General features: G+C 38.1%; 1 protein-coding gene across 1 annotated transcript in view; it reads right to left on the bottom strand.

Moving 5' to 3' along the window:
- LOC139742240 (phenazine biosynthesis-like domain-containing protein) overlaps positions 1 to 19964 on the bottom strand; it is a 54335-nt gene that overhangs the window by 29685 nt on the left and 4686 nt on the right. The window contains exons 3-8 of the mRNA XM_071652819.1: positions 19291 to 19389; positions 18357 to 18466; positions 16346 to 16375; positions 13050 to 13141; positions 11149 to 11333; positions 9472 to 9534 (exon numbers count right to left, since the gene is read on the bottom strand). Coding sequence (XP_071508920.1) covers positions 9472 to 9534; positions 11149 to 11333; positions 13050 to 13141; positions 16346 to 16375; positions 18357 to 18466; positions 19291 to 19389 — 579 coding nt within the window. The remainder of the gene's footprint in view (positions 1 to 9471; positions 9535 to 11148; positions 11334 to 13049; positions 13142 to 16345; positions 16376 to 18356; positions 18467 to 19290; positions 19390 to 19964) is intronic.

Here is a 19964-nt window from a genome sequence, read left to right as displayed (position 1 = left end):
CTGTCCTGCCAAATGAAAGGGTTTACCAAGTAGCTGGGAATAAAAGGGTTATTGAAACTGTCCTGCCAAATGAAAGGGTCTACACTGAGCTGGGAATAAAAGGGTTATAGAAACTGTCCTGCCAAATGAAAGGGTCTTCACTAAACTGGGAATAAAAGGGTTATAGAAATTGTCCTGCCAAATGAAAGGGTCTACACTAAGCTGGGAATAAAAGGGTTATAGAAACTGTCCTGCAAAATGAAAGGGTTTACCAAGTAGCTGGGAATAAAAGGGTTATTGAAACTGTCCTGCCAAATGAAAGGGTCTACACTGAGCTGGGAATAAAAGGGTTATAGAAACTGTCCTGCCAAATGAAAGGGTCTTCACTAAACTGGGAATAAAAGGGTTATAGAAACTGTCCTACCGAATGAAAGGGACTACAAAGTAGCTGGGAATAAAAGGGTTATAGAAAATGTCCTGCCAAATGAAAGGGTCTACACTGAGCTGGGAATAAAAGGGTTATAGAAACTGTCCTACCAAGTGAAAGGGTCTATACTGAGCTGGGAATAAAAGGGTTATAGAAACTGTCCTGCAAAATGAAAGGGTTTACCAAGTAGCTGGGAATAAAAGGGTTATAGAAACTGTCCTGCCAAATGAAAGGGTCTTCACTAAAATGGGAATAAAATGGTTATAGAAAATGTCTTGCCAGATGAAAGGGTGTAATAATGATAATAAATAATACAGGACATTTATATTGCGCAGCTACTATAATGATATACTCTACTGCGCCTAGTGTACAGAGTAGCTACACTGCGCATGTGTACAGAGTAGCTGGGAATGAAAGGGTTTTAAAACTGTCCTGCCAAATGAAAGGGTCTACAAAGTAACTGGGAATAAAAGGGTTATAAAACTGTCCTGCCAAATGAAAGGGTCTACACTAAGCTGGGAATAAAAGGGTCATAGAAACTGTCCTGCCAAATGAAAGGGTCTACAATGAGCTGGGAATAAAAGGGTTATAGAAACTGTCCTGCCAAATGAAAGGGTTTACCAAGTAGCTGGGAATAAAAGGGTTATTGAAACTGTCCTGCCAAATGAAAGGGTCTACACTGAGCTGGGAATAAAAGGGTTATAGAAACTGTCCTGCCAAATGAAAGGGTCTTCACTAAACTGGGAATAAAAGGGTTATAGAAACTGTCCTGCCAAATGAAAGGGTCTACACTAAGCTGGGAATAAAAGGGTTATAGAAACTGTCCTGCAAAATGAAAGGGTTTACCAAGTAGCTGGGAATAAAAGGGTTATTGAAACTGTCCTGCCAAATGAAAGGGTCTACACTGAGCTGGGAATAAAAGGGTTATAGAAACTGTCCTGCCAAATGAAAGGGTCTTCACTAAACTGGGAATAAAAGGGTTATAGAAACTGTCCTACCGAATGAAAGGGACTACAAAGTAGCTGGGAATAAAAGGGTTATAGAAAATGTCCTGCCAAATGAAAGGGTCTACACTGAGCTGGGAATAAAAGGGTTATAGAAACTGTCCTACCAAGTGAAAGGGTCTATACTGAGCTGGGAATAAAAGGTTATTGAAACTGTCCTGCCAAATGAAAGGGTCTACACTGAGCTGGGAATAAAAGGGTTAAAGAAATTGCCCTACTAAATGAAAGGGTCTACACTGAGCTGGGAATAAAAGGGTTAAAGAAACTGTCTTGCCAGATGAAAGGGTGTAATAATAATAATAAATAATACAGGACATTTATATTGCGCAGCTACTATAATGATATACTCTACTGCACCTAGTGTACAGAGTAGCTACACTGCGCATGTGTACAGAGTAGCTGGGAATAAAAGGGTTATAGAAACTGTCCTGCCAAATGAAAGGGTCTACACTGAGCTGGGAATAAAAGGGTTATAGAAACTGTCCTGCAAAATGAAAGGGTTTACCAAGTAGCTGGGAATAAAAGGGTTATTGAAACTGTCCTGCCAAATGAAAGGGTCTTCACTAAACTGGGAATAAAAGGGTTATAGAAATTGTCCTGCCAAATGAAAGGGTCTACACTAAGCTGGGAATAAAAGGGTTATAGAAACTGTCCTGCAAAATGAAAGGGTTTACCAAGTAGCTGGGAATAAAAGGGATATTGAAACTGTCCTGCCAAATGAAAAGGTCTACACTGAGCTGGGAATAAAAGGGTTATAGAAACTGTCCTGCCAAATGAAAGGGTCTTCACTAAACTGGGAATAAAAGGGTTATAGAAACTGTCCTACCAAATGAAAGGGACTACAAAGTAGCTGGGAATAAAAGGGTTATAGAAAATGTCCTGCCAAATGAAAGGGTCTACACTGAGCTGGGAATAAAAGGGTTATAGAAACTGTCCTACCAAGTGAAAGGGTCTACACTGAGCTGGGAATAAAAGGTTATTGAAACTGTCCTGCCAAATGAAAGGATCTACACTGAGCTGGGAATAAAAGGGTTAAAGAAATTGCCCTACTAAATGAAAGGGTCTACACTGAGCTGGGAATAAAAGGGTTATAGAAACTGTCCTGCAAAATGAAAGGGTTTACCAAGTAGCTGGGAATAAAAGGGATATTGAAACTGTCCTGCCAAATGAAAGGGTCTACACTGAGCTGGGAATAAAAGGGTTATAGAAACTGTCCTGCCAAATGAAAGGGTCTTCACTAAACTGGGAATAAAAGGGTTATAGAAACTGTCCTACCAAATGAAAGGGACTACAAAGTAGCTCGGAATAAAAGGGTTATAGAAAATGTCCTGCCAAATGAAAGGGTCTACACTGAGCTGGGAATAAAAGGGTTATAGAAACTGTCCTACCAAGTGAAAGGGTCTACACTGAGCTGGGAATAAAAGGTTATTGAAACTGTCCTGCCAAATGAAAGGATCTACACTGAGCTGGGAATAAAAGGGTTAAAGAAATTGCCCTACTAAATGAAAGGGTCTACACTGAGCTGGGAATAAAAGGGTTAAAGAAACTGTCTTGCCAGATGAAAGGGTGTAATAATAATAATAAATAATACAGGACATTTATATTGCGCAGCTACTATAATGATATACTCTACTGCACCTAGTGTACAGAGTAGCTACACTGCGCATGTGTACAGAGTAGCTGGGAAGGAAAGGGTTATAAAACTGTCCTGCCAAATGAAAGGGTCTACAAAGTAGCTGGGAATAAAAGGGTTATAAAACTGTCCTGCCAAATGAAAGGGTCTACACTAAGCTGGGAATAAAAGGGTTGTAGAAACTGTCCTGCCAAATGAAAGGGTCTACAATGAGCTGGGAATAAAAGGGTTATAGAAACTGTCCTGCCAAATGAAAGGGTCTTCACTAAACTGGGAATAAAAGGGTTATAGAAATTGTCCTGCCAAATGAAAGGGTCTACACTAAGCTGGGAATAAAAGGGTTATAGAAAATGTCCTGCAAAATGAAAGGGTTTACCAAGTAGCTGGGAATAAAAGGGTTATTGAAACTGTCCTGCCAAATGAAAGGGTCTTCACTAAACTGGGAATAAAAGGGTTATAGAAACTGTCCTACCAAATGAAAGGGACTACAAAGTAGCTGGGAATAAAAGGGTTATAGAAAATGTCCTGCCAAATGAAAGGGTCTACACTGAGCTGGGAATAAAAGGGTTATAGAAACTGTCCTACCAAGTGAAAGGGTCTACACTGAGCTGGGAATAAAAGGTTATTGAAACTGTCCTGCCAAATGAAAGGGTCTACACTGAGCTGGGAATAAAAGGGTTAAAGAAATTGCCCTACTAAATGAAAGGGTCTACACTGAGCTGGGAATAAAAGGGTTAAAGAAACTGTCTTGCCAGATGAAAGGGTGTAATAATAATAATAAATAATACAGGACATTTATATTGCGCAGCTACCATAATGATATACTCTACTGCACCTAGTGTACAGAGTAGCTACACTGCGCATGTGTACAGAGTAGCTGGGAATGAAAGGGTTATAAAACTGTCCTGCCAAATGAAAGGGTCTACAAAGTAGCTGGGAATAAAAGGGTTATAAAACTGCCCTGCCAAATGAAAGGGTCTACACTAAGCTGGGAATAAAAGGGTCATAGAAACTGTCCTGCCAAATGACAGGGTCTACAATGAGCTGGGAATAAAAGGGTTATAGAAACTGTCCTGCCAAATGAAAGGGTCTTCACTAAACTGGGAATAAAATGGTTATAGAAAATGTCTTGCCAGATGAAAGGGTGTAATAATGATAATAAATAATACAGGACATTTATATTGCGCAGCTACTATAATGATATACTCTACTGCGCCTAGTGTACAGAGTAGCTACACTGCGCATGTGTACAGAGTAGCTGGGAATGAAAGGGTTATAAAACTGTCCTGCCAAATGAAAGGGTCTACAAAGTAGCTGGGAATAAAAGGGTTATAAAACTGTCCTGCCAAATGAAAGGGTCTACACTAAGCTGGGAATAAAAGGGTCATAGAAACTGTCCTGCCAAATGAAAGGGTCTACAATGAGCTGGGAATAAAAGGGTTATAGAAACTGTCCTGCCAAATGAAAGGGTCTTCACTAAACTGGGAATAAAATGGTTATAGAAAATGTCTTGCCAGATGAAAGGGTGTAATAATGATAATAAATAATACAGGACATTTATATTGCGCAGCTACTATAATGATATACTCTACTGCGCCTAGTGTACAGAGTAGCTACACTGCGCATGTGTACAGAGTAGCTGGGAATGAAAGGATTTTAAAACTGTCCTGCCAAATGAAAGGGTCTACAAAGTAACTGGGAATAAAAGGGTTATAAAACTGTCCTGCCAAATGAAAGGGTCTACACTAAGCTGGGAATAAAAGGGTCATAGAAACTGTCCTGCCAAATGAAAGGGTCTACAATGAGCTGGGAATAAAAGGGTTATAGAAACTGTCCTGCCAAATGAAAGGGTCTACACTGAGCTGGGAATAAAAGGGTTATAGAAACTGTCCTGCCAAATGAAAGAGTCTTCACTAAACTGGGAATAAAAGGGTTATAGAAATTGTCCTGCCAAATGAAAGGGTCTACACTAAGCTGGGAATAAAAGGGTTATAGAAACTGTCCTGCAAAATGAAAGGGTTTACCAAGTAGCTGGGAATAAAAGGGTTATTGAAACTGTCCTGCCAAATGAAAGGGTCTACACTAAGCTGGGAATAAAAGGGTTATAGAAACTGTCCTGCAAAATGAAAGGGTTTACCAAGTAGCTGGGAATAAAAGGGTTATTGAAACTGTCCTGCCAAATGAAAGGGTCTACACTGAGCTGGGAATAAAAGGGTTATGGAAACTGTCCTGCCAAATGAAAGGGTCTTCACTAAACTGGGAATAAAAGGGTTATAGAAACTGTCCTACCAAATGAAAGGGAGTACAAAGTAGCTGGGAATAAAAGGGTTATAGAAAATGTCCTGCCAAATGAAAGGGTCTACACTGAGCTGGGAATAAAAGGGTTATAGAAACTGTCCTACCAAGTGAAAGGGTCTACACTGAGCTGGGAATAAAAGGTTATTGAAACTGTCCTGCCAAATGAAAGGGTCTACACTGAGCTGGGAATAAAAGGGTTAAAGAAATTGCCCTAATAAATGAAAGGGTCTACACTGAGCTGGGAATAAAAGGGTTAAAGAAACTGTCTTGCCAGATGAAAGGGTGTAATAATAATAATAAATAATACAGGACATTTATATTGCGCAGCTACTATAATGATATACTCTACTGCACCTAGTGTACAGAGTAGCTACACTGCGCATGTGTACAGAGTAGCTGGGAATGAAAGGGTTACAAAACTGTCCTGCCAAATGAAAGGGTCTACAAAGTAGCTGGGAATAAAAGGGTTATAAAACTGTCCTGCCAAATGAAAGGGTCTACACTAAGCTGGGAATAAAAGGGTTATAGAAACTGTCCTGCCAAATGAAAGGGTCTACAACGAGCTGGGAATAAAAGGGTTATAGAAACTGTCCTGCCAAATGAAAGGGTCTACACTAAGCTGGGAATAAAAGGGTTATAGAAACTGTCCTGCAAAATGAAAGGGTTTACCAAGTAGCTGGGAATAAAAGGGTTATTGAAACTCTCCTGCCAAATGAAAGGGTCTACACTGAGCTGGGAATAAAAGGGTTATAGAAACTGTCCTGCCAAATGAAAGGGTCTTCACTAAACTGGGAATAAAAGGGTTATAGAAATTGTCCTGCCAAATGAAAGGGTGTACACTAAGCTGGGAATAAAAGGGTTATAGAAACTGTCCTGCAAAATGAAAGGGTTTACCAAGTAGCTGGGAATAAAAGGGTTATTGAAACTGTCCTGCCAAATGAAAGGGTCTACACTGAGCTGGGAATAAAAGGGTTATAGAAACTGTCCTGGCAAATGAAAGGGTCTTCACTAAACTGGGAATAAAAGGGTTATAGAAACTGTCCTGCCAAATGAAAGGGACTACAAAGTAGCTGGGAATAAAAGGGTTATAGAAAATGTCCTGCCAAATGAAAGGGTCTACACTGAGCTGGGAAAAAAAGGGTTATAGAAACTGTCCTACCAAGTGAAAGGGTCTACACTGAGCTGGGCAGTCAGTCCGCAGCGCGAGCGAAAACGCACGTATTTATTCAAGTCGTATGCACGGCTGAGCGGTGCTTGCATACGTAATGAGCAGATACATGGTCATGAATAAATCCGTGTAGAACGAGTATTTCTCGTCAGTTTTCGACACTTTTAGTATCGACTGAAAGAGAAAACATAAGCAAATATGCTCATGATCAAAATAAACGGAAAAGAAGAATATAGAATATCAAAATCCCTCTCGGAGTTCGGTATTGTATTCAAAAATATTCCTTCACGTTTGACGCCAAAAAACTAACCTGAAATCTTTCATGCCCCTCTAAAATATGGTGAAGACTATGTCCGCTAAAGTATATAGTATCACAATAAGGACACGTTTTCCCATCTTCATTTCAATACGGGTCAGGAACTAGCAAAATTCAGAGACATGTCTAGCGTCGAGTTTAAAAAGATTATCCTCGCATTCGCATCGGAATTCCGGGTCTGTGATTGGTCGAAATCTGTCGCAAGACGCGGCGTGTCGCATTGCGTAGTATCCATTGGCTGTGACTCAATGCTGTGAGTTTTAAATGTTAGGTTCCAGATTGTGATCGAATTTTCACTCTCTATACAAAACTTGAACTTTACACAGGAACCAATGATGTGTATGTGACTGTGCACTTACAATGACCCTGAACAATGGACCTGGCTGCCACCTGTCCCGAGCTCTGCTGCAAGGCACATGAATGCTTAATCAATTATTCATGTGGATTGCCCCGAGCACTGCTAGTCTGAATTCTTGACACAGGGTGAAATGCATGCACATGAAAGAAGTAAGCGCATGTTTCCATGTGCTTGCACACACCACATTTCAGAATGAACAAAGACTAGCTGCGATAGTGGAATTCCTCATGAAACATTCCAATCCTGGCCATTGTCCACGACCATTGTCTGGGTATCAACAACACATTCCACGCGTGTTCATTCACTACCCCACTTCCAGTAAGAAAACATAATTTGCCTTGTTTTCAACAGGAAAATTCACAACCTTAAAAATGGTGCCCCTCTTCGTTTTTTAATTGATCATACTCGCTCACGTTTCACGATTGTGAAATCGAAGAAATTACGGAGATCTATTTTCAATACCAGTCAGGAACTAGCAAAACATCAAACTATGATCTAAAAGCTTCTTGAACATTGGCAAAATAATCGTTTACTTTGATGCTAAAATGGACTACTATATTGACATCAAAAATAGGGAAATTAGGTGTTAAATTAATGGGCATAATCAGCTCTATAACTTAACTAACCATCCTGGGTCAAACAATGCACTGCGAAAGCTATGAAAGCTGTTGTTGCGACCTCTGCAAAAACTCTCGCAAAGTATCGCGAAATCTCGTCAGTCTCAAGGGCACAAACTGCGTAAACGTGATTCTGAATAAAATTGTCGTTCGTGCCTCATTATCGCACACGCTGCGGACTGACTGTGGGAATAAAAGGTTATTGAAACTGTCCTGCCAAATGAAAGGATCTACACTGAGCTGGGAATAAAAGGGTTAAAGAAATTGCCCTACTAAATGAAAGGGTCTACACTGAGCTGGGAATAAAAGGGTTAAAGAAACTGTCTTGCCAGATGAAAGGGTGTAATAATAATAATAAATAATACAGGACATTTATATTGCGCAGCTACTATAATGATATACTCTACTGCACCTAGTGTACAGAGTAGCTACACTGCGCATGTGTACAAAGTAGCTGGGAATAAAAGGGTTATAAAACTGTCCTACAAATGAAAGGGTCTACACTAAGCTGGGAATAAAAGGGTTGTAGAAACTGTCCTGCCAAATGAAAGGGTCTACAATGAGCTGGGAATAAAAGGGTTACAGAAACTGTCCTGCCAAATGAAAGGGTCTACACTGAGCTGGGAATAAAAGGGTTATTGAAACTGTCCTGCCAAATGAAAGGGTCTACACTGAGCTGGGAATAAAAGGGTTATAGAAACTGTCCTGCCAAATGAAAGGGTCTTCACTAAACTGGGAATAAAAGGGTTATAGAAAAGTGTCCTGCCAAATGAAAGGGTTTACCAAGTAGCTGGGAATAAAAGGGTTATAGAAACTGTCCTGCCAAATGAAAGGGTCTACAGTGAGCCGGGAATAAAAGGGTTATAGAAACTGTCCTGCCAAATGAAAGGGTCTACACTGAGCTGAGAACAAAAGGGTTATAGAAACTGTCCTACCAAATGAAAGGGACTACAAAGTAGCTGGGAATAAAAGGGTTATAGAAACTGTCCTACCAGATGAAAGGGGCTACACTGAGCTGGGAATAAAAGGGGTATAGAAACTGTCCTGCCAAATGAAAGGGTCTACACAGAGCTGAAAATAAAAGGGTTATAGAAACTGTCTCTCCAAATGAAAGAGTTTACACAGAGCTGGGAATAAAAGGGTTGTAGAAAATGTGTTGGGAAATGAAAAAGTATACACTGAGTTGAGAATTAGAAGGGTTATAGAAACTGTCCTGCAAAATATTTGCATGATGCATATCTATATAATTCATATGCATGCATACGGTCAACTCTGTGTTAAGTTGAGGATGATGGGACTGATGAGGGATATGCAACAACTCAGCCGATTTGCATGCTGCATGTGCAGAATACAACAAATGTAAGGCTATGAATGTGAATTGAAACAGCCAGTTCAACATATGCGCCATCTACTTACGTGGAGTTCACTGTATGTGCACGATATGCATGATTCAATGGGGTAGCACTTGTAATAGATAATCGCAATGTCCCATATGATTACATGTATACCACAATATCACATATCAACATGTCGACTTGTCAATCCTGCTTGTTCATTTAGTAAGATAGCTATCTACTTTCTTTAAAATAAAAAAAAAATGGTAAGTGTAGTGTTAAACTGGCTGACACTCCTAGGATGAATCATACACACCAGCATACAAAATATACTCACCAAACATCTCCTGTTTGCCTAGCACCTTAGACCAGTAGTCACAGAGCACTGTGTGGATTGCACCTGTTGCAGATAGTATTAAAATGCAAGTAAATAGTAAAAAGAAACTAGAAATGTCGCTATGGCGACTGATGCCTCCGTTATAATGCATGATTCTCCCAATAGGTGTATAGTACAATGTCTTCACAATGTGTGATGACAGTTTCACATAACTGGTAAAATACTGAAATGACAGGTTTGTCAGAAATATCTTTAATGTTCACTTTCCTTGAAATGGGTTTGCTATAATTGTCTAAGAGTGCAGGTACACATATTTGGGGAATTGAGGATTTTTACTTGACTTCTGACCAACCCTTTTATAAGTTTATGCATTGAGTAATTCTCAAGGTATGAAGAAAGAGTGTAATTACAGTACAAAAAAGATTTTTTTTTTTGCATTTAAACCTGGCCTTTGACCCTTAACCTTTGACCTTTGACCTTCTGGCTGGAAATTTCCCAGAGAATCTCCATTAGGTAATACATGTAAATATTAAGTTTTAAAACTAATAATGCAAGCATTGCATATACTAGAATATGATGGAAATAGTAAAATTTTGAGTTGACCTTGACCTTTGACCCCTGACTATTTCCCCATGACCCCTAAATTCCCTAGATAATCCCTGCTATTTAGTACATGCGTATGTACCAAGTTCAATGAAAATCTACATAGAACCATTTGCGAGAAAAGTGAAATTATAACATTTTCACCTAATCTTTGACCTATTGACCTTTGCCCTTATGACATGAAACTCTCTCTGGAGAATCTTTATGCAGTAGTACATGTCTACACTAAGTTTCAAGAAAATACCTTCGTGAATTGCACAGATATGGGGGAAATAGCAACATTTTTAGCATTTGACCTTGACCTTTTGACCTTTGACCTCTTGCCAATGTCACTAAAACCTACTCAACTAATTGCCCCATCATACATCATCCTTGGACCAAGTTTGGTGAAAGCTACTTCATCCAGTTTTGAGTTATAATGTAAACATATAAATTTTAGGATTTGACCTTGATCTTTGACCTTTGACCTCTGTCCGATTTCACTAAAAACTAATCAAGTAATTGTCCTATCATACATGATCCTCGGACAAAGTTTGGTGAAATTTGCTCAATCCAGTCTTGAGTTATCGTGTAAACAAATACAATTTCATGATTTGACCTTGACCTTTGACCTTTAGCCAATTTCACCCAAAATAAAATCAAGTAATTGCCCCATCATACTTTATACTTGGACCAAGTTTGGTAAAATTCCAGTCAATATTACTCAAGTTATCGCGAAAACGAATGCGGACGGACGTACGTACAGACGTACGGACAACCCGAAAACATAATGCCTCCGGCACCACTTCGTGGCGGAGGCATAATAAACATTGCACTTAGCTCAACGACCCTGTTGGAAATATCCTTGTATAATATCTGTATTCCAAAAATTTGTATGACATCATGCAAAACGTAAGATGCTTTGAGACGCTGTCTTGGACATGCTACAAGTAATCTGCAGTTGTATCATCTAACAATAAGGCCTCAATTGACACCACACAATGCCTCATGTGAGCTAATTCACTTGGCTGTTCCATGAGTTTACACATTTGGAAGAAATATCAACTTTGTTTTATTGAGTAACAAAAGTTTCACCTGTGACAGGATCTTCGTCAATGCCATTCCATGGGGCAAAGTATCGTGAAAAGAAGTCATACGGTGTTCCATCTTCATTGACCTCCCCGTTGGCCTTCACCGTGACGATGACCCCTTTGACCTCTCCAGTGTTGTGGTGTCCCATAAACTTACTGATGTCTGGTGCAAGACCCTCTAATGAGGCTCTACAGAAAAAGAAAAGATGTACTCTCTTTCAATTGTTTATGCCAAACCTCCTGCTAATCAAATCAATTAATGATTCAACAAATGAAACAACTAGGTCTGATTGGATGAATGGCTTTTTTGTCTAAGAGTGCTGTTTTGGGGGAATTTGAAGATTATTACTTGACCTTTGGCCCTAAGTTCATGCATTAAGGAATTTCCAAGATAAAGAGACAAAGTGTTTTTTCGGTATTAAAAAGTAAAATTTTAGCATTATCACCTGACCTTGACCTTGACCTTTGACCATTGACCAAAAAATCCCCAAGATAATCACTGCCAGTCAGTACATGCACATAAGTTCCACAAGAATACCTTGAACCCTTTCCGATAAAAAAAAGAAAGTTGAATTTAACATTTTCATTTGACCTTTGAACTCATGACCTAAAACTTTATCTAGAGAAACTGAACTGGGTAATACATGCAAATGAAATATCTTCTGGCATTGCACAGATATGGGGGAAATAGTTAAATTTTGAGCATTTGACCTTGACTTTGAGCATGTGCACCCAAAAGTTGATAGGCACAACTTCGTCCACTCACTCATATACATGCTACAATTTGTAAGTTTCATTAAGATACCTCAAATGTTTTTTAGTTACGCTGTCCACAAAATTGATTATGGACGGAAGGACAGACAGATTGACAGACGGGCAGATGGAAGGATGGATGGAAGACACCCAAAAACGTAACGCCTCCAGCATTACTTTGTGATGGAGGCATAATAATGCATTCAACCCCTTATTCTTAGTCTTCAATTGGTATCATCAACTGTACTTGAATCTGACTGGAGGGGAGTGGGGGGGGGGGGGGGGGGGAGAGTGGTAGATATCACTGCACAATAATAAGGATTCATGTGAGAGAAGAAAAGCTGAAATTCATAGTGGCTGATGTCTACCTGTCACATTATTTTGCTATCATCCTGTATGTGACAGAAACAATTCTCTGCAACTGCATCTAATTAACGTTGTCATTATACACATGTACCTGCTGTCTTGGAAAAGAATGGAATACTAGCGTGTACGTGTATTTTGCTGAGATGGCTCAAGAAAACTTTTTGTTAATCTTTATGAATGGTGACACTGTTGTCAGACACTTCAATGATTTGATTATGATTTGGTTTGCTTTAATAATAATAATGATAATAATAATAATAATAATGATAATAATAATAATAATAATAATAGTAATAATAATAATAATAATAATAATAATAATAATAATAATAATAATAAAGTACATAATGCGCCATATCTATCATTACTGATAGTATCGGCGCATAGAGAGCCTGTAAGATTCAACACAAGCTGTGTACACATAAACAACTAATAGTACAGCCCTTCAAATCCAATCCTTATATCATAATTATTTATATTTTTCATTTGCTTTCTATGCACTGCACAAGGGTGCACATTTTTCCAGATCTACAGTCTGTTTCTCTTTGACATTTGAGGATGAACTAGTGGTAACCCAGTATTTCATTAAGAGAAGGGGAAAGGCACAAAATGGTGCTTGTCTATCTGCATTAATCATTCCTATACTAACAACAGGTAAGGCAACAAAGCCAGCGAATATCAGTGATATGTAAAACACAACCATGCAGATTAAGGTTTTTAGGAAGATATCTTCTTTCTTTTTATTTTTCATACATAAAATACATGGATTTTAACAGATAAGCGTACCTTCCACCCTCATCTGGAAGTCTTAAGACGAGTTCTACATTAGCACCCGGGGCACGCTGAATGTCGGCTGGTTTGATATCACCAAGGCACTCCTAATCGATACACGTTAAATAAATATCAAACGTGAGCAGAAACTGAAAGCTGTAATCTTAATCTTAACCTCATCATTTTATGCAAATTAAAGCAAGGTCTGAAAGCCAAGGCATGTTGATGGCAAAGCAGATGAATGGTACAACACCATAATCCAAATACTTTCAAAATGTGGTAGTTGTTTGTGAGTAAATGTAAGTTAATGGATGAAACAAGCTGCATCTTTTGCGGAGAATTAGAAGAAATGTTATTTGATGAAGACAAGAAAGAATGAAAAAACAAAACAAACAACAAAACAAAACAGGATGAGAGTTTATGAAACTGAAAGAGTGAGGTAAGACTTTTAGCATGATTAAAGAATACTGGTATGCTTTCAATCTCCCTTCTCCTAAACTATTTTCAATGCATTCAGTCAAGAAAAGTAGTGCTGACTTGCTGTTCAAGAAACTGGATTATGGCAATTCTGATCTGTTTGATGCAAAATTAGGAAAAAATGTGTATGATACATAGCCCACACAATCAATTTTGTCTTGGTACTTTTCAGCTAAAATAGACATTTCATTTTTTGTGCAATCACTGCAATGAAATTGCATCTAAATACGCATGTGTGCAACACCCTGTATTCCACCATCTACCTAAGCACCTGTGATAATACATCTACAACTCATGGTACCAAATTAAATATGATAATCTTCATTTGCTCTCTCTTCACTCAGCACAGCTAATCACAGGAGTTTGCCATCGTTTACTGCATTCAACTGTTCAAACATATTAACACTAACATGTGTGTGCATAACCTCCCTTATCACAAGTCTAACGGCATATTGCCATTAACCCAAGTTGAGAACGTGTCTCGAGTGTACTCGGGCAAGGGTCTATGGGAAATGTATGTTGCAGCAAAATCAGTCCGTCCTCAATGGGTAAAATAAAGTATAAAAACAATGAAACAAACAAACAAACAAACAAACAAACAAACAAACAAAAACAGCCTTGCGTGTCTAGAGCATCATTATGTCCCCTTGTTGCTTTCAAAAGAGGCAACTTACTCAAGCTTCTAGTGTAGTATTATGCTGTTATTTGTAGAGGCAGTCTTTCATGGAAATACATGTGCTTCACAAGGAAATAGTCAGTGTCAGTACGCACCAGCACCAAAGAGTGTGCATGAAAAACACAGCTGGTGATAGTCTGGACACACAAAGCGGGTAGCTGGTGGGCAGAGGTATATTTTATGGTCTGTGAAGGTTCACCTGCTCGTGAGATCCCTTAGTCTTATCTGTAATTTCTTGGTCCCGGGTGAATACTGGATTTCTTGGATTGGCAGGTCATTTGTGACTTCCTTGGAATTTAAAACAAAACGTAGGCAGGCAGATGGTGAAAAAAAAAATCTATGAAGCATGATATCATACTGTACAGCATAACTAGTGTACATATTGTAGAATATAGTTTGGCAGACAAGATGAAAGCAATCTGGAAAACATTGACTACAATACAACTGGACATGGGAGCGTATACACACAATGAATGAAAATACTGAGGACAGGCATGAAAAAAAAAAATTTATTAATCATATATTATTATTAAGGAAGCATTTTCAAGCTTCTCCAGCGACCATGTAAAACAAACCTAAATGCACACATACACACATTCATAGTACATACACATACACAGCATCATGTACAGCACTATGGAAATCATACATTTTCATGTAAATTCCTTGCAGGGAAATGACATCTCATATAGCATAAGACACACGAACAAAAATGTACTTGGTATTCTACTTGGTTGCCTGGCTAGAAAAATGAATTTCCTCTCAAAATATTCAGACTAAAAGCATCTAACACAATAAAAAACAACAACAACAAAAAATGAACAAAACAACAACAGCAACAACAACAAAAAACATGAAGAAAGATAAGAGGGTATGTCTTCCTGGTATGAAAAACAAAAATCAATACCATGGCTTCACAGGACTATCACTAAAAACAAAAATCTTTAAAGACATTCCACAATACAACCTCAATACAGAAACATTCCCTTCTTCATCCCTAAAAAATCAGGATAACTGACAAAAACAAACATAATCACATGTACAATAGTGTATATGGCGAGTAGAATGAGAATGTGAAACACTTTAAAATGAGATCATCAATCACAGCTTTAACCCCTTATGTGCTCAAGCATTTAGCTTGGTGGATGGTACAATATTGGTGGAGATGAAAATTGAGCTTTAACTTTTTACAGTTTATTTTTACAGTTTATTTGATAAAAATCAGGTTTGGAATAGCTGAAACATCCAAAAACAAAGTAAAACAAAACGATCGTAATAAAACGTGGGTCCCACACTTTATTAGGATTGCTCTGTTTTGGATATCTTGGCCATTTCAAAACCAATTTTCATCAAGTAAACGTTGAATTCCTCACAGAATTACATGCTCTTTCATATTTCATAAGAGGTTTCTCACTATCTCACAAAAAAAATGATAAAAACCTTAAGTTAAGTCTCAACCAAAACTATATGATCCCTTTAACTTGCCAAATTCTTCACCTACAGTCAGTACTTCCCTTAAACTAGACCAGGCTGTAAAGTTACCAAGCCCACTCAAATCTACTTTCAAAGGGAAGTGAATGGTGTCACAATCAGGATTAGAGGGAAATATGTGATTTCTGTCAAATTCACAATTAGATTCCAGACATTTGTGCCAATTGGCGAACACAGCACTAGAAAAGTTAAAGGATGGTATAGTTTTGGTTGAAATGGAGGATTCAGATTTCAATTATTTTCGAGGTAATAAGAAAACCACTTATGAAATATCAAAGAGCACACAATTCTAAGTAGAATTCAAAGGTTTTTTTTAATGAAAATCAGTTTTGAAATGGCTTAGAAAATGCAAAGTAAAACAAAGGTGGGTCCCACCTTTTATTAGGACATCTTTGTTTTAGGATATCTCAGCCATTTCAAAACAAATTATCTTGAAATATAAATTTTGAATTCCTCTTAGAATTGTATGCTCCCTAGTATTACATAAGAGGTTTTTCAATATCTCACAAAAAGTTGGAAACCTGAAACCCCATCTCAAATAAAACTATACCATTCCTCTAATTACCATTAAGAACATTTCTTTTACTGATTACAAACTGCTTTACAAGTGGCAGCTACTGGTTTTCAAGGAGATATATAGGAACCAGAAACACAGCAATTTATTTACCTTAATAAGACCATCTAGTCCCTCTGGAATCTGTGTATAATGAGAGAAGGAGAAAAACACTGGTGTGGCAATTAAAAGAACAAAGAGTTTACATATATGCAAAAGAAAGAAGTTTCTCAATGCTTTACAATATCAGCCAACATCTTCTCATTTAAAATAAACTTGCGTGTCAACAAATAGAAGTCATTTCAGATGAGTTAAAAACCCATCTCAATTTAATGGAAAAGTAACCCAAATATAGGTGTGGGTTGAATGAATGCAGCAATATTAGAACACATCAGTAAAAGTTGGAGGAAAATCAAACAATCTGTTCAAAAGTTGTGTGAATTTTTAAAGTTTTAGTGCTGTCATGGCTGGATGAGAAGACTACAACAGTTTGTACATCACTGCAGGACAAAAGAAAATATAAGTAGAATTCAAATATTTTCATATTTCTGGCAAAATCACAGAGTGCTCAACTTATACCTCTTTCAGAGAGCAGGGAGAACAATTTTACCCTTATCCTGTGTCAATAACAATTTGAGGGAATGCACACTTTTCATTAAATATGAAATTTTGCAGAATTTTCTTCATATTTTCTATGTATCATGGCACATACATGACATTACAAACTGTAGTAACCTTCTCATCCAGCCATGGCTGTATAGAAACTTTAAAAATTCATCACTTTTGAAAGGATTGTCTGATTTTCCTCAAATTTCCCTGATGTGGTGTATTGCTGCATTCACAATCCACACATATTTGGATAAACTTGTCCTTCAACATACTATTCACTGTTCTTCGAAGAATTGAAAACTATCATATCATCCATCTGGGGACCGTTTCAAGAAAGTTGTCAGCCCTGACAAGTTGTCAGTCTCTGACAATTACCATAGTAACAGTCAGTGACCAAAGTTTCTCAGCCAATCAAAACCAAGGATTTTACTGAAATTGTCAGAGACTGCCAACTTGTCAGCGCTGACTAAATTGATGAAACACCCCCAGGCTTCAAACTACAAGACTGCAAGAGAGGCATAAGGACAGAAGGTAAATCTAAAGACTATGAGTTAAATCCTCAGCATAAACATTGGCAAAAATATCATACATGTCATCATGCTATAAAATTATTTCAAATCTCTCAAGACATCTACAGCTAGATGTGTACATGGAACACATAATATCCAGTAAATGTTAATTATATTCCACATACTAAGAATCTTGCTATAGGATTGGTCAAGAGCTGATCACGTGATAAAGCATATTTCTGCCCATCACATCACCCGAGAAGAAAAGTTTGTTACACTCTATGGTGTTAGTCATTTTTGTTTTGTTGATCTCTTAGTCCACAGTCCTAATGCCTGATATTACTTATAGTTTTAAGTACGCGTGAAATAAAAGTGCGTTGCACTGTGGTCTATCATAGTGATAGACCACAGTGCAACACACTTTTAGAGTCAGTGAGACGATATGATGCTGGCGCGGTGCGCGGTAATTACAAATTTGTTGTAATCGCCAGCCTACGTCTAAGTTGACTTGTACGTTACCATACCGTGCGCGTACGTAATCTAGTTGATTTGCTCGTATTTCAGAATGTTCAGCATTTTTAGCAACAGCATGATTGGTAAGTGAACGTAGCCTATGCCCTAAGGATACCTATACCTATCTAGGATAGGTCTAGACTCTCTGATTCTCACTAGACTTAACGTTAGATCTGCAGTTTTAGTGTTTTATGTACTTAGGAATCTAGTCTAACTAGATCTAGCTGTGTTGTTCGCCACCCCCTCCCATCTTGTTCCCGACAGTGAAAATGATTTCAGATGTGGAATTAAATGGGAATATAGATGTGGAATATAAAGCAAATAATCAACTTTTGGTTTCAGGCAATGAGACAAACTATCACTTCCTCGGCGATCTTAATGTGTACGCTATCTTTCCTCAGCTGCGCTTTGGAAAGATAGCTACACTCAGATCGCCTCGGAAGTGACAGTTTGTCCCATCACCTTCACCAACGTTGATAATTTGCTTAACATACCTCAGTAGTGCAGGGGTTAACAGGAAGGTCAAGTGCTATCAGTTTTCCATCTCTCTTGGCTTTCAGCTGACCACTCAACGTGTTAAATTTCAGTTCTGTGTTGTTGTTTCCTACAGGGATGAGATGCAGACATATATGTTCAACATTCATGAACATTACTGTTAAATTAACCGTGCATCCTGATCTTATCTTTTCAGAACAATTTTACAGAGGAAAAATATCTCTTTAATGTCAAACAAAATTTTAATTACAGTCAGCTCTTTTTGCATACCACACGGTGTCTAGTAATTGATAGTTGTGGATGCAATTTGCATTTACCGTTTCATCGAATAATTCATCTACTTTCATGGTATCATCCTTTTCATTCATTATTTGATAGCGTAAAATCTTAAGAGAAAGGTATGCCATGCGGTCTTGTTTTGATACAAGAGGCGTCTACACACAAAGAAATGATAAAATGCAATGAAAAGACACCTAATATATATTGAACTTGTCAAGCACACATTCATGACAACTGTCCTTATGTCTCTGTATACAACAACAACAGCAAGCAAACTAAAACAAAGAAATAAACATTGGAAAAATAAGTATCTCCTGACTCCCAAAGAATCAAATTGCAGTAAAAGTGAACTGTCTCTTCAAAGGGCCTTTTAGACTTTTACGTAACATTTGCTTTAAATTTTGCAGGTCTTAAAGCTGCACAAAGTTTACCAGGTAAAGCTTTGCTTTTACAGGTGTAGAGTACCTATCAGTTCATCTGGCCTATAAACCCAATTTCAGGAGGTGAACTGTTTCACTGTTAGGAAGGAAAAGCTGGAAGGAGCTTGCAATGCACTCAGGACATGTGAGGAGGTTGCTTAGTGCCAGCTGGGTTGGCAAGATTAAAAGAATACCAGGCATCCCTCAGGTTCATGACACACACATGGTTACTGACCTAAAGCTCTGAAGATGACTGTTGCAGTTGCCATGGTTGCATGTCCACAGAGATTGACTTCATTTATTGGGGTGAACCACCGGAGGTTGAACTCTTGGGCTGTATGAACAAGGACACACAGAAGGGGGAAAAAAAGGTGGGTGCAATAACTAAAGCGAGAGGTACTCGTGACAAGCAATTGTGACTCATACTGTATGTCCATCTACAATAAGCAAATAAATAGGTTATAATTTAGCTCGAAAAGTTACTGAATCAAGTGAGAGCCATCAACAGATTCAAAATGAGCTTTCTGTCAACATGTTCCCCTTAGGGGACTGACTGACATACATGGGAAACATATTTTGCTTTCCAAGAGAAAGCCAATCATTTCATAGGATACTCATTGTAATTGCAATCCCCTTTAGCTTTCTGAAGCAGTGGTTTTACACTTTATCACTACTTGGGAAGATGTGATAAGGAAAGGATGAGATAGGATGAGAAATAACCTTAATATCTATTTAATATATATTCCCATTACATCATAGTTAATCATTCACAATCGAATGTTTGCTAGGGACTCATCCATACTTCATCATTTCTCAGATATGGGAGTTCCATGGTTAATGATAGTTAATACTTGTTCAGTAGAGAGCTGAATTTGTTGAAAAAGGAGGGGGAAGATACGAGAGGGGGGA

Source organism: Diadema antillarum, unplaced genomic scaffold (assembly GCF_040938485.1).
Source record: "Diadema antillarum isolate AM-2024a unplaced genomic scaffold, OU_Dant_1.0 seq00000989_RagTag, whole genome shotgun sequence".
NCBI lineage: Eukaryota > Metazoa > Echinodermata > Echinoidea > Diadematoida > Diadematidae > Diadema > Diadema antillarum.
The sequence above is the reverse complement of the archived record's forward strand: the minus strand, read 5'-3'. Positions and strand labels throughout refer to the sequence as shown.